We start from the raw sequence: 12,689 nt of genomic DNA on the forward strand, positions 1-12,689 counted from the left end.
ACTTTGATCTCAAGTGTAAAAGGCTTGGCATAACCAATCGTCTTCTGGAATCAAGTGTTTCCCCTGACTTTCTAGGATAAGTGGTGGGAGCAACGTGGTATCTGTTCAGTGTGCTGCCTGAATTAATGTTTCCTCATTTGAGCTTCAGCTGCTCTTATTCCTCAGGTTGGCTGGAGCCGCCATGCAGATAACGCTGCCCATTTTCTGCTCCCCTGATCCCTCTCTTCCCATGGGCAGCAGTAGTCGGTCTGTTCTAGACCACCTTCTTGTATGAGAGTTGGAGTTGCAGTACTCCCAGTGCTATGGAGCATACTTGTGAAGGAGCATAAAGAGGAGGGTTAGGTGGAAGTTGAGGGTAAGACTTTGGAAAGAGATAAACAGTTGCTGCCATGTGTTATGCAAGATAAATGCTTCACTCTCTAACTTGAGATGGTAAGTGATGCCTTTGTCATGGGCACGAGCTTTTAAATAAAGAAAAAGCTTTGCAACAGCTCCCTATAGTGTAACCAAGGCTTGGTAACTGAAGAAGCTACCCTGAGTTAGTTCAGCTGATTGTATTCTTCCCCTTACATTTTTCTGAAAGCTGACTGTAGTGCAACTTAAACTGTAGTGGAAAGGAAAATAATAAAAGAAACTTCAAGTTAGGTCTGGTATATTGGAAGCAAAAAGAAATCACATGGACAGCTGTGATGCCTTTGCTAGTGTGTGGTAACTTGTTAAACCTCTGTAACCCAATCATGTGTCTGAGCCCACGGTCTCATTTTCAGAAGTTACAGACATTCTTAGTATTTAACTTAATCCTCCCTCCTTGCAAACCTCAGTCAATTCTAAGGGTTTTTACTAAAATATTTCTCTGTTCCAAAAATAGACGGAGCAGTGTTTAGTTTAACCCTCCTTTTGCTTAGACTTAGCATGTCAGAGTTGAAATAAACCATTTGTTGGCAAACATTTTAAATGTATCAGTGGAAACATGCTAATCCAGAAGTGTTGATATTGCATAAACCATAATCATTAACATTTCTGTTTCAATGTCATTTTGAACTACAGAGTGGATCCCTGTTGTATGTGAGTAGCATGTAGTTTTCCCTGCCTCACCCAGGCTTCACGACGAACCGAATCACTGGGATGCTGGTTTTTCTGAAACTGAGACAATAACCTGTCCTTATCTTAATGTTGCCCTGCATGAAATATTGCATGACTTCACTTTTTCCACAATACTGTGATACTGCTTTTTCCAAGTTCTGTTTAGATGCCTGTGCAGGAGGTATGCCTATAGGCCAAATTTACAGTCTTTCCAAAAAAACTGAACACTTCTGAAAAAGAGAGTTGTTTTTTGGCTGTAAAGCAGTCCATCTAAAAATGAAAACTACTAAATCAGAAGCAGTTTAACATAGTGTGAGAGGTTTGCTGTTTCTTAGTGATGACTACGACAAGTCTACTTGCAAGTATAAACCACAGAGGCTGGCTAGGCTGTGAGCACTCTGTTTGTTCTCACGGTTTTCACCCACATCTGAGGACCCAACTGAATGTTTTCTTCAAATCCTCAGAGATGATTGTAAAAATGAGCTACTAAGAACTTTTTGCATTCTATTGGAGAATTTGAGTAAAATTATTTTGCGATGCATTGTAGAAGTTCCTCTGCACAAAACCAAATTAAGGTTGTGGTACACAGAAGCACTTCAAAGCATGGATGACACGTGCCTGCAGTGAGACGCTTTCAAGTGGCACAGCAATGTTCTGTGGAGGAATCAAATTTTGAAGTTGGTGTGCTTTCTTTTCCAGAATAGCTAGAATTTGAAATGTAAGCTGTGACATGCTTGCTGCTTTTAATGTACGTAATGTGGTTTATTTCAAGCTGTGTACAGCATGGTAAGCAAGCTTCTCATTTTTGTACTTGGTGTCTTAGCAGGAGCCAACAACATGGTTGGGAGAGGGGAACGCGAGGAATGGTGTGAGCAAATGCTTTCCCACTATCTGATGCATTTACATAGGAAACTTTTAGAATATAAATCGCAGACGTGCATATAGTGGTTATAACAAGGATCTAGTTTTTTTCCAGTTGTGGATCTTTTTTTTGCCAATTTAAAAGTGCTCATAAGAACTGTAATGTTGACAGAGCTAACATAGTGCATAGGCACTGTGGCCTGAGTAGTGTTTAGTGTGCTCTGGGCTAAGACTCACACATTTATTTCTTCTTTAGTTACTTCAGAATTCAGAGAATATGTAGTCCCAAAGGGAATATATTTGGAAGTAAACCAGTTTTGAGCAGATAACTTGAGGTCACATTAAAGAACGAGCAGCCATTGGTTTCCAGGAGGACTTGAAATATATTTCAATATACAAATAAAAGCCTCTTTTAGCTGTTAACTAGTGAATTTTTAAAATTCCTGTGTAAGAATTGACCTCATGTGGAAGCCTTAAGAGACTTATGTTTCCCATTCTTTGATGCTCAGGCTGGGGCCTTTATTCATCTATGCTATAAATAATTGGAAAAAGCAGGTTTATGAACACAAACGGCAGTTTTTGAGACTACATTCCAGACAGCTTCGCTTTCTTTTTTTTTTTTTGTTAAACTATCCTTCAGAGCAGGAAGACAATATCATATTTTCCTATGTACATACATGCCTTCTGGGCTCATGGAAGCAGCACAGACTTTTTACAGTAATTGTAAAAGCTGTTGTGCAATTTCCTTAAGATAAGTACTTTGATTTCTGCATCCATTGGCTTGAACTTAAAGAAACATTTAAAAAAATGCATTAAACATACTGAGCAATGTTGGCTGAATTGAGCAATTTGAAAATGATCTTTGTATTTGGTGTTGCTCTGTTCCCATTATGCCATTCTGGCATGCTTCTCAGGTGCATTCAGGTCAGAGAAGTTGCAATGACATGAATGTCTGGCTGATTAAAAGTGAGTATTTCACTGATTTGAAAGTAAGTTTGAAAATAGGTATTCCAAAGTAGCTATATTGTCAAATTGCTGAACAGAAAGTTTAAGAACCACCTTGCACTAAAATCTTCAAATAGTTAAATTAGTTTTTCCTCTTAAGCACTCAAAGTCTGTGCCTAATTTCATTAGCCCTAAATGTGAATTTTCTTTTCCATGTTCGATGATTTTCAACATCCATTAAGTCCTATTTGGTCACTGCTCTGTTTGTGTGTGTATGTGTGTGTGTGTAAAAAAAAAAAACAAAAAAAACAAACAACCCACAACAAAACCAAAACACATTCTTCACTGAATGGAGGAGACTGTCAGAGGATTTAGAAGTGAGGGGAAAAATGATAACCCCCTTCTGAAGGTGGTATCACTGCCACAACCTGGGTAAAATGACTGCCAGGAAGAAGCAGAATATAGGAACCCTTAATCGCATGTGCACTGTGCTTATGTCTGTTTATTTTTCTGTTTGTGTGGTTTTTAGGGGGAGCTGGAGCGTCAGCTTCTTCAGGCGAATCCCATTCTGGAATCCTTCGGGAATGCAAAGACAGTGAAAAATGACAACTCCTCCCGCTTTGTGAGTTACTCCTTTTCTCTTTGGAGTCTGTAAATCTGGATTACTGCTTATAGAGAAATTCCCTTTTTAGGAATTTATCTTATTAGTATCAGAAGCTTTTTTTTGTTCTCTTTCCTCCACGAATTCAGGTTCTCTTACAATGCTTTCTGCATCGTGTTGGGGTCACTGAAGATGCATCCTCACTGGCTCTTGGCGAAACTTGCTTTAATTTTATCCAGTTTCTAACTTCAACCGTCCTTGAATTGACAGTAGTGTTCATAGTATAACAAATATAACTATGCTATAGAGCTAAACTGTGGCTTGCATGTGCAAATTACTGCTGAACTGCTATAAAGTATGAAGGAGTATGGCATCAACATGGAATTTCGCTAAGTATGTAGCCTTATCAATAGCTATGACTTTATCAGTTGATTGGTTTAGAGAGAACATCCTCAATTCTTAAAAAGGCAGAAAACTTGCATATAAAAATCTCTCTAAATTTCCATGCCCTTCTGTCTGACTGCTTTACTGAAGGGAAGTCAAAAAGACGGTATGACATATTCAAGGTGTTGGGCACTCTTATAGCTGGTTGATGTTTTTGTTGGGTCAGTGCCTTCTGTTCACACACTGTTTCAGTGGCAGATAACCACTTTTGATGTGTTCCATTGTTTTAAAAATAGTGATGGAACTCAGGGTGAATAGTTACTTACCACTTCTTAAAACTTCTTTTCCTTTGAAGTAAAAAAAAAAAGCCATCTCCTGTTTCAGGGGACAGATGTTTTTAGTACAACTTTAAAACTGTATAGGAGGTATTAAAACTTTTTTTTTCTTGTGAGAACAAAACTAAAATTTACAGAACAAATGAAAGATTTCTTGGCTGCCTTAATGTTTCAACAGTTGCTTGGATTTATAATGTATGATCTGGGCTCCAGTGATAAGGACTCTGGAAAACTGTATGACTAAATCCTTTAGCCTTTTCAGTCAAGAAGGGAGAGCAGAGTACTGTAGAAATTCAACTTTGATAATTTTATAGCCACATTATTTACAATATTGCTTGATGCTTATATATGTTGGGTATAGGGTTTATAATATCAGGTTTCACTGCACAGTAATTCTACTTTGTTACATGTCTTGAATCCATCAAAGATTGCACTAATTTAATGAGGATACTTTTTTCCTAAAAGATGTTAGCATCTGGTTTGTATTATATTGAAGTCTGCATTGCCATCATGAACATAATCACTCAGATGGCTCCAGCTCTATTTTTATAAAGGAGCAAGTATAATGCACTCCAGATGGTGTCATCTCATGCAGAAAAAATAATCTTCGGTAACAACCATTTTAAAACCTGACTTAAAAAACATATATTCTCCCACAAAGTGAGAAGCGCTGTTGTTCAGCCCATACAGGCTTGACAGTCTCCACCATGCAGCATGAGGATGCCAGCCTGTTCCCTACTTGCTGATAATACCAGATAGGACTGAAATAAGGCTAGTGTCAAATCAATTTTACTTTTTTTTTCTTCTACCAAAGGCAGTGTTCTCTTGTGTTGGAGGAAATAAAGTGTCTAGTTTGCAGTGGATAGGAGAGTGGGCTTGCTGGGTTCATATTGCAGAACTAAATGCTTCCTTCTGATGTGGTTTTTACAAAGCCATGTACTTAGTGCTATAATGATAGTGTAAACAGAATTCAGTTGTTAGATGACCACCACTACAGTCTCTAAGTGAAACATTAAAGATTTCATAGCAAGATTTGCCAGTGCTAGCTAAAAACATGTATGAATATTTTGCTTTTAAGAAGGTGAACTAGATAAGTGACCTCTCTGGTATAGACTTCAGTGATGACTGAACTTTGAAGCAGGGAGCGTGTGGGTCCACTCTTCTGATGTGTCAGCTTGTTTAACGACTGCATTTCCTCTCAATTATTTTTGTCCATGGAACTGGTAACTTGACAGCAGAAATCGGGTAACTTTTAAGGGTGAAACAGAATAAAGTGGTTCTGCATTATATGAGAAAAAGCCATTGACTAGACCTTATGTAATGCTTCATGTTTGTTTTCACATGTAACATGGCAAATTCAAGCCATGTCATTCTAAGAAGGCTCTGTGGTACCTGTTCCGGGTAAAAAGTTGTCAGCTGCCGTTCTTGACATGCTAGTGCTGACACATGCGTGTTATATCTAGTCTATTGGCTGAATTTCAGTAAAATGTCAGTTCATTCTTTGTGACAGTTATAAATATAGCTTTCTGAAATTGTTACTGAGAAAAAAGTATAAATGCTTCAGTTACAAGCTGAGCTTAGAGTGTTCTATTTCTTCATACTCAGAAATGTGAGTTCAAGTGCTGGTCCCTGACAGGGCATGCTTGAAAACAAGCCTTTTTCCTTGGTGTGGTCCTTTTAGTGCCACTGGCTTTCCAACTAGGGAGTAACCATTGAAGCTAATTTAAAGTATTCCACCAGTTTTCTTGAAACTTGGAGAAATCACTTTGAGTTGAAGATGTACAACTACAGTTATGGAGCAGTTGCTTTGCTCTGAGACTAAGTCAAGATAAGGCTGGTAGGTAGGTTGTACCTTTCTCTGGATTCACTGGTGTGGTTGCGGGGAGAAACTTGTTCACTCTTGTGCACACAAATCTTTTTGACATGAATGGGCTTTATCAGGGAAGTCAAGAAGGGTAGGGTGTTCTGGTAAGAAGTTGCAATAGCTCAAATGATTGCAGGAACTTGTTCAGGTATAAGTCTGCAGCATGGCAATATATCTCTCAATATACACTTACTAGATTGGGCCATTGCTAGAATACATATATTCTACAAGCTTGTAGAGTAGAATATTTAATATGAAAATCAATAGTACAGTCCCGGAGCTGAATGGATCCGCCAAACAGGAATTCACTTTAACACACTAATAGCACTAATCAGTCAGACTTGAGATAAGTGACGATTTGGATACTGATTGTAAGAGCGCTTTCAGAAGGTCTCTGCAAAAGATATTATAGGTGGCTTTGTGCAGATACCATCAAAAGAAGTGTTTAGACAGTTAGCAAACAGCTGTGGTGCTCCCTGATCTCCAAAACCTGTTTGTATGTGGATAGAAGACTGTAGAAATTGGATGCAATGAAAATGGAGAGCCCAGTGTAGTCACTGGGTATTCCCACTGGTGTCTTCACATGTTTGCAGCCAGGGGAATACTTCACAGTTTCATGAGCACAAACTTGAAATACAGTAATGGTGCTGTTAAAAGTGGTCCAACTCCAAGCCAGAGCCTGTTGTCCTGTTGGGAATGTTCGTAGCCAAGTGACGATTTGTCAGATTGGGGAACTGATGTGGCTTAAAACTGGTATAATATGTCCACTTGAAACTACTTTCTTTCCAAGAGCTGCTCTGCATGTGGGAAGTGTGCTCTTTATTTGGTCCTTTGTGGAGAAAAGGAGATGTATGTGGAAGAAATGGGTAAATTGTCTCTCTCTTAGTCCTTTCTTTACAAACTACTAGAAAAGAGAGGCCATGCGGATAGCAGCCACCCTGGTTTTGGAAATGGACGTAGTGTGATGGACTGGGCAGCACACTGAGATTCAGGATTGCTGCAGATAAAGCACCTTTAGGCACCAATAAGTTTGTTATAGAAATATGTGCACTTCAAATCTCAGCATTGCTATCAACTTTAGACAGCATATTTTGTCAATGCGAGAAATTGAGGTTCACTTTCAGCAAAGTTTTTCATAAGTCTGGATTAGAAACATATCTAGAATACTAGATCTTTAATCATAACATATTCCATTGAAATGATGGCTGAGCACATTGAAGGGAAAAGATTTCATTTGAACTTGTGTGAAATGCTTGTTATATGAATGCAAGTAGGATTATGTTTTTATATAGACAGTACTGTTGTCTTAATAAAAAAAAATAGTAATTACAAAAAATCTCTTTTCTTTGCAGGGCAAGTTCATTAGGATTAACTTTGATGTTACTGGTTATATTGTTGGGGCCAACATCGAGACATGTATCCTACTTCATGCCACATCATTGTAAAATGCAAGTTTCCCGATTGTTTTGCTTTTAACCCTAGAATTCATTGGAATGCAGTGAAAGGTTACCACATTTCTACATTCCTTTAACAACATCTATCTATTCCTTTGTTTCAAAATAGCCGATCAAATATCACAAAGTCAGCGTGCTTCCTCATGCTTAGAAATCGGATACTCCAAAACTTAGCACTCTGAAATCTGCTGAATTTTCAGACTAGCCTTAAAAACAGGGTATGTTAAATAGGGAAAACATTTAAAGTGTGCTTGCTCTATGAATGTTTCTAGAAAAAAAAATGCCTTCCTAATCAGAAGCTGAGCTACTGTATTGTGCCAAAAGCTTGGTTTTGCTCTCGTCAGCACTGCAGAAGCAGCTCTCTGCCCGGAAGGAGGGGACGCTCATTATAAAGTGATAGAGCTGGAAGTGCTGGGACACCTTCTGTTTTCTTAGGTCTTCTAGATACCAGCGTAGGCTCAACAACGCGAGACCTACTAGCATTTAATACTGAAGCCTAGTTCAGTTTTAGCTTTAAGGTTCGTTCTTGTTTATGATTGCGTAAGAACAAGTGAAAATACTTGCATTGAAAGCCCTTCTCTAAAGTTGTTTTCTTTATACTAAAAATAATGTGTGTGTGGTTTTTTTAGTTTGTTTAGCCTGTTTTCTGGGGAATAGCAATAGGGTGGTCATAAAATTAGGAAATCGGAAGGCTCAGTAAACTATCATGTGAGTATTAATCATAAACAATGCTGCAGTTAAGCTTTCATTCTGTTGCTATGAGTTAAACTGCTTAAGTGCATTGAATGTTTGGAACTTTCACAAAATATAATTTCCCAATAAGGCTGGGAAAGATCTATAGTTATTCAAAATATGCTTTAATGATAAATGATTTTTTTTTTTCCCATACAACACAGGAATGAAGGCAGTTTTTGCTTTTATGAAAGTTCAGATGAATTGTTTTGCCTAAAGCTTTGTGAAAACAGGACTTCACTCTTAGGGAATTTTTTCTTCATCACAAGAACTCATCCTTGCTCGTAACTTGTGTCATTTCAAATCCCTGTCCCACGTTGTTTTACAATATGGAATATCAAGAAATAAAAACTTAAATAACATTACAGCTTATGGCAGCTTATTAGATGCTATCTGCTGCACAAATTGAATTTGGGAGCCGTTTAAAAGCAGTGCAGATTGTATGTAAAAATGCAATGCTTGAAAGAAATGACAAGTGCACTTCAGATGATAAAGTACTTTTGAGTTCAGCAGCTGGTGGGGTTTTTGGTATTAAGAGTTCAGCTCTGACCTTAATAGAAGAAGTGATTGAAAAAGAATGGCCAGCTCCCCCTCTCACTTAAACTTCAGCTGATCCATTACAGACAATTGTCAGCTGTATGTAGCAGGGAAATGCAGTCAACATCCAAGAAATGAGTTTGCTGAAATTAAATGTGGGCTTTTACCAGTCTGAATTTGAAGTCTCTTATTTAAAGTTACTGAAAGTTCATATTGGACATAGTTCTGTCACTACTATTGAAGTTCTGTTTGGTCTTAAAGTAATTATGTAGCCTGCTTTGGAAGTTTTGTTTGCATTGGACATTTTTAATCAAAAATTGTGGAAGATCCTTGACTAGTTACAATCAGACTTGTTGGAAAAGTCTCGCGCTGTTCGTCAAGCTAAAGATGAGCGGACATTTCATATCTTCTATCAGCTACTAGCTGGAGCAGGAGAACACCTGAAGTGTAAGTTGAGAATCTCGTTTTGTAAACCTATTGCTTCTGTGTGCCGCATTTGTTATTTGTGTTAACACAGTCCCGTTTGAACTATTCTTTGGTCTTGAAACAGTGAGTTTTAAAAGAAGAATGAAAAGTCAGGTGGCTTTGTTTTGAAATAACTTCTGTGTTTTATCAAGTATGCTGTCAAGCAACTGTTGCGTTTCAAGCAAACAGCTCCTACATGACAAAGTCCAGTTTGGGCAGTCTCTGGCTGGGAATCACTGGATTGAAACTGCAGTGTTACCAGCTGGTAAATAACAAACCTAGTCAGCAGTGACAGCTGTATCTATTCTGGACCATGCCTTCAAACTGGGTAGAAAAGCAGCCATTTTACCAAAACAATGAAACCCTGCGGCTTTCTTTAGCCAATGCAGTACTATGTTGGTTATCTTCTACTCTTGCCCTCCTCCGGTAGCTGGAAATTCTGTTAGGTTGTGATAAGTGAAACTATATGGAGGTACAGACTTCAGAGAATTGATCCACTCTTTCTGCTGCTGTATTAGATAAACTGGTGTCTAGCATCCTTGATGTAGTAATCATCAATACCTAACTCCGTTTCTGCCTGTGTCTGTTACCTTTCAAATAGGGATACATCTTTTAGGGTATTCCAAATAGGGATTTGAGATTATGCTAGATCTGAGTCGGGTAATGTTCTGTTTACAGGCTTAATGCATTAAAGAGCTAATGTAGGTTGCTACAGATAGAGATTCTGGGAATCTGGCTTCAGCTTCTAAGGTACACTCATATTTTTAGAGTTTCAGAAGCTGGTATAATGGCTTGTAGCCATATTTGAGGAACTGATTTCGTAAAGCATTTTTCGTTTGCGCATTTAGTGAGAACCAAGTACAGGTGGGTGTGAACAGCGTTTCTTTAGCTTATTTTTCATCTCTTCCTCTTCCTCCCAATACAGCTGACTTGCTGCTTGAAGGATTTAACAATTACAGATTTTTATCTAATGGCTACATCCCCATTCCTGGGCAACAAGACAAGGATAACTTTCAGGAGACTATGGAAGCCATGCATATCATGGGATTTTCGCATGATGAGATCTTGTGTAAGTTATTGAGCCTTTTGGATTTTTAGTGTAATTTTTTCTCTTGCGCTCACGCACACACACTTGCTAATTTAATGTCACCAAATCTAATGTTGCTTCACTGTCTTGACAGCCTGCAGCAAATGTTTGCTTAACATGAGCTAGAGTTGAATTAAAGCCATTTGCCCAAAAAGTACAGTACAAACTTTATTTCCTTTCTGAACTCATACTTTGAATTTGGAAGGAAAGTGACACAAGTAGCAGAAGAAAAATTTGTTAAGCTGAGCCCTCTTCAATTAAACTGTTGCATATGTCCTTTGTTAACACAGCAATGCTGAAAGTGGTGTCTTCAGTGCTACAATTTGGAAATATTTCCTTTAAGAAGGAGAGAAATACCGATCAAGCTTCTATGCCAGAGAACACTGGTAAGTTGATCACATTTGTATGGCTTTCTTTAACTTGCGCTGTAGTTTTCTTCCTGCTGTTTGTTTAGTGCATATCTTTAAAAGTACAGAGCAGTCTTCTGAGCTTCCTTGGTAGTGTTCTGTGCCAAAAAGAGGCCATGACTGTTGTGGTAGTAGCCAACGGGCAATTATTAAAACTCTCCCCTTCCATTCTCATAGCGCAGACAAATTTAAGTATCCATCAGCAGAATTTATGCTGTTTGCATTGCTTCTAAACTTCGAGCAAGTATTTCAGTTGTAGTCTTGTTTATTGCTATCTACAAAGACTTAAGCACTAGGAAAAAGTGCATGCTTAAATCAGTTTGTTTTCTTTGGTTCTTGACAGCAGTTTTCTTGCCAGTAGGAGCCCTGGAGCCAAGCACAACTTCCATAGTGAAATGGCTGAACATAAGAATGCTGTATTTAGAAAAATCTGATTTCTGAAGTGGCATGGCAGTGTGACTAAGATTTAATTTATCAGTTAGTACCTGCAGTGCGATCAGCATTTTGAGGAGTATATTTCTTCACAAAAAAAGATAGCTGCTGAAGCAAATCTCAGGTTTTTAACTTAGTACTTCAGTGCCAGCCTTTTAAATGCTCTCAGGGAAAGTCAACTTTGAGAACTGACACCAGAGGAAAGAGCAGTAAGAACCATCATTCACAGGACCTGTTGCACATGCACAACTCATTCTTGTCTGTGTCTTGTTTCGTAATTGTCCTAAATTGCTGTGCATGTAGGTTGCTTGCAATGTCCAAAATTTTTGTCATTTCTCAGGGCGGTGGCCTGCTGCCCAAAGTGCTCCAGTAAGCAGGTATGGATTAAAGTTCAATAGTCATTGACTTGGCATTTGGCTGGCAATTGGCACTTTGAGTTTTGCAGTGAGGTAAAAAGGTTGGGTGAGGCATTATTTTTTTTGGGCTTTTAGTGCCAGCTTAGCCAACTCAACTGAGTCATTGTCCATTTAGAATGTGTGATGTAGAAAGATGTAGATGCTTCTTACTTCCTGGATATGTTGACTTTTGTTGTATTACCATTTTTTTGGACATAAATTCTGAATTATAATATTGGATATAAATATATTGATACTATTGGATATTTATAACACTGGATACAAAATTCTGAATTATAAAGCAAAGATGCTGAAAAGCTCGGATCATAGTTAAAGCATGTTTCTGTTCTCTTGTATTTAAAAATTACTTTAGTTGGTTATGTGGTCTTTGTTATTGTATCTTTCTGAAGACACTGAGTGAAACTGATCTCTCCCTTGTCATCTGTATTGTCACATCTCACTGTAATGGGTTTCCCTAGTGTCCTCAAGAAATAAGTGTGTCTTGATAGTGATTCATCTCATTTAGAGGCATGTGTCTGAAATAGGTCAGGTTAGTGTCTCCATAGATGGGAAGGAATTTGTGTGGGTACTGGAGACATGAACCTATTGAAAGAATATGGAAAGCAAATTCTACCCTATAGATAATAAATATAGATAAACAAGTATCGGTTTCAAGTATAGATACAAGAGATGGCAAGAAAGCCATATAGCCTTCATGGATGAAGAGGAGGGAGAAGCTGTATTTAGAGAACCATTTCATGCTTACCAGATTTGGAAGAAGCCTTTCTGCTGAAAGGGCAGAGGTTCATAAGCAACCTCATAAAGTTCATGCTTCAACTATGATACGAGCTTTTCAGTATCTTTGCTTTATAATAATTCAGAATTTTATATCCAAAACCCAATAGTAATAAAACACAAGTCAGGATAGTCAGGGCTTTCTACAATCGCACCTTTTAAATGGACAGTTACAAACAAACAAGATGAGTTATGCTTTTTTTAAAGTGCAAGATTAATCAAGCTGAAATAGTGTGAACCAGTCCTACCCTTAGAAGTAATAGAGCTTTGACTTGAAAATGGTTTTGTTTCCTTCAGTCAAGCCTCTGAAAT

The 12,689-nt window shown here is 38.1% G+C and overlaps 1 protein-coding gene across 1 annotated transcript in view; it reads left to right on the forward strand.

Annotated features, from left to right (window-relative positions):
* MYH10 (myosin heavy chain 10) overlaps positions 1–12,689 on the forward strand; it is a 105,206-nt gene that overhangs the window by 57,545 nt on the left and 34,972 nt on the right. Inside the window, 5 exon segments of the mRNA XM_050908380.1 lie at positions 3,419–3,511; positions 7,426–7,489; positions 9,145–9,243; positions 10,187–10,330; positions 10,639–10,734. Of these exon segments, the coding sequence (XP_050764337.1) occupies positions 3,419–3,511; positions 7,426–7,489; positions 9,145–9,243; positions 10,187–10,330; positions 10,639–10,734 (496 nt within the window).

Source organism: Gymnogyps californianus, chromosome 19 (genome assembly GCF_018139145.2).
Source record: "Gymnogyps californianus isolate 813 chromosome 19, ASM1813914v2, whole genome shotgun sequence".
Taxonomy (NCBI): domain Eukaryota; kingdom Metazoa; phylum Chordata; class Aves; order Accipitriformes; family Cathartidae; genus Gymnogyps; species Gymnogyps californianus.